This window comes from Plasmodium reichenowi, chromosome 12 (genome assembly GCF_001601855.1).
Source record: "Plasmodium reichenowi strain SY57 chromosome 12, whole genome shotgun sequence".
NCBI lineage: Eukaryota > Apicomplexa > Aconoidasida > Haemosporida > Plasmodiidae > Plasmodium > Plasmodium reichenowi.
In genome coordinates, this window is record NC_033657.1 from 1,124,070 (window position 1) to 1,125,248 (window position 1,179).

General features: G+C 18.1%; 1 protein-coding gene across 1 annotated transcript in view; it reads right to left on the bottom strand.

The window, feature by feature from the left end:
- PRSY57_1229200 (hypothetical protein) overlaps positions 1-1,155 on the bottom strand; it is a gene marked incomplete at both ends in the record, with an annotated part of 2,360 nt that extends 1,205 nt beyond the window's left edge. The window contains 6 exons of the mRNA XM_020115069.1: positions 1-62; positions 222-310; positions 455-513; positions 644-716; positions 888-986; positions 1,085-1,155. Of these exons, the coding sequence (XP_019970223.1) occupies positions 1-62; positions 222-310; positions 455-513; positions 644-716; positions 888-986; positions 1,085-1,155 (453 nt within the window). The remainder of the gene's footprint in view (positions 63-221; positions 311-454; positions 514-643; positions 717-887; positions 987-1,084) is intronic.
- Between the last annotated feature and the right edge of the window lie 24 nt (positions 1,156-1,179).

The following is a 1,179-nucleotide window of genomic DNA, read 5'->3' on the forward strand; positions in this document are numbered from 1 at the left end:
CGTCGTAATATTCTATGGTCTTAAAATTTTGGGGAATATATATTTTAGCTGTTTTTCTGTCTCTAAGATGATCATAATTGTATTAAATTTGAACATTATATTATATAATTTTTTTTTTTTTTTTGTATATATTTCTAAATAATATTTTTTTGAATCTTTAGAACATGTACATGTTGATCTGATTCATTTTTTTTTTTTTGTGATGTCTCTTTTTATCTAACCTCCTATGTTTATAAAGTTTAAAAATATAATCAACACTTGTGTAATATTCATTTTCATAATGTGTGTGCATAGAAATTAACCCATCATGCTATAATCCAAAAAAAAATAAAAATAAAAAATAAAAAATAAAAAAAATATAATAATTGATGACTTAATCATTATATGGTATAAACTGAAGCATATTCTATTTATATAAATATTTAACATTTTATTTTTTTCTTTTTTTTTTAACTTGTAAAAATTCTCCGTAATCGTCTTTTTTGCAGTTTTTATAAAATATTATATTACTACCTATATAAATACATACACGAATATATATTATATTTATATTATTACTTTTATATAGACATATGTTTTGAATATATGGTAGTTACAATATATATATATATATATATATATATATATATATATATATATTTACCTTGAGGATATTTTAAAAGAAACCTATCTTTTCTGATTACATAAAATTTGTTTTCAATTATAGGCGTTAAACTCTTTTATTAAATAAAGTGATAATATATATATTTATGTATATATGTCTATAATGCTATATAATAATTTGTTGATATAATAATATAGTTATATAATCATACAGCCATTTTTATTTTTTTATTTTATTTTATTTTATTTTATTTTATTTTTTCCTCTAATTTTATGTGTGGAACCTTATTTTTTATTTCCTCATAAAAGGCTGGGACGAAATATTCATTGTTTTTAATTTGTGACATTAATGTTTGTATATCCCCCGTTTTATTTATATTTATCTAGACAAAATATAAACAGTACAGACATATGATATATATATATATATGTATATATATGTATATGTATTTATTTATTTATTTATTTATATAATAATTACATAAATGTTCTTCTCGTTCCATAAATAAAAAATTGACTTATAAGGACAATCATAAATTTCATATTCTCTACCTTTCAAAAAATATAATATATTAG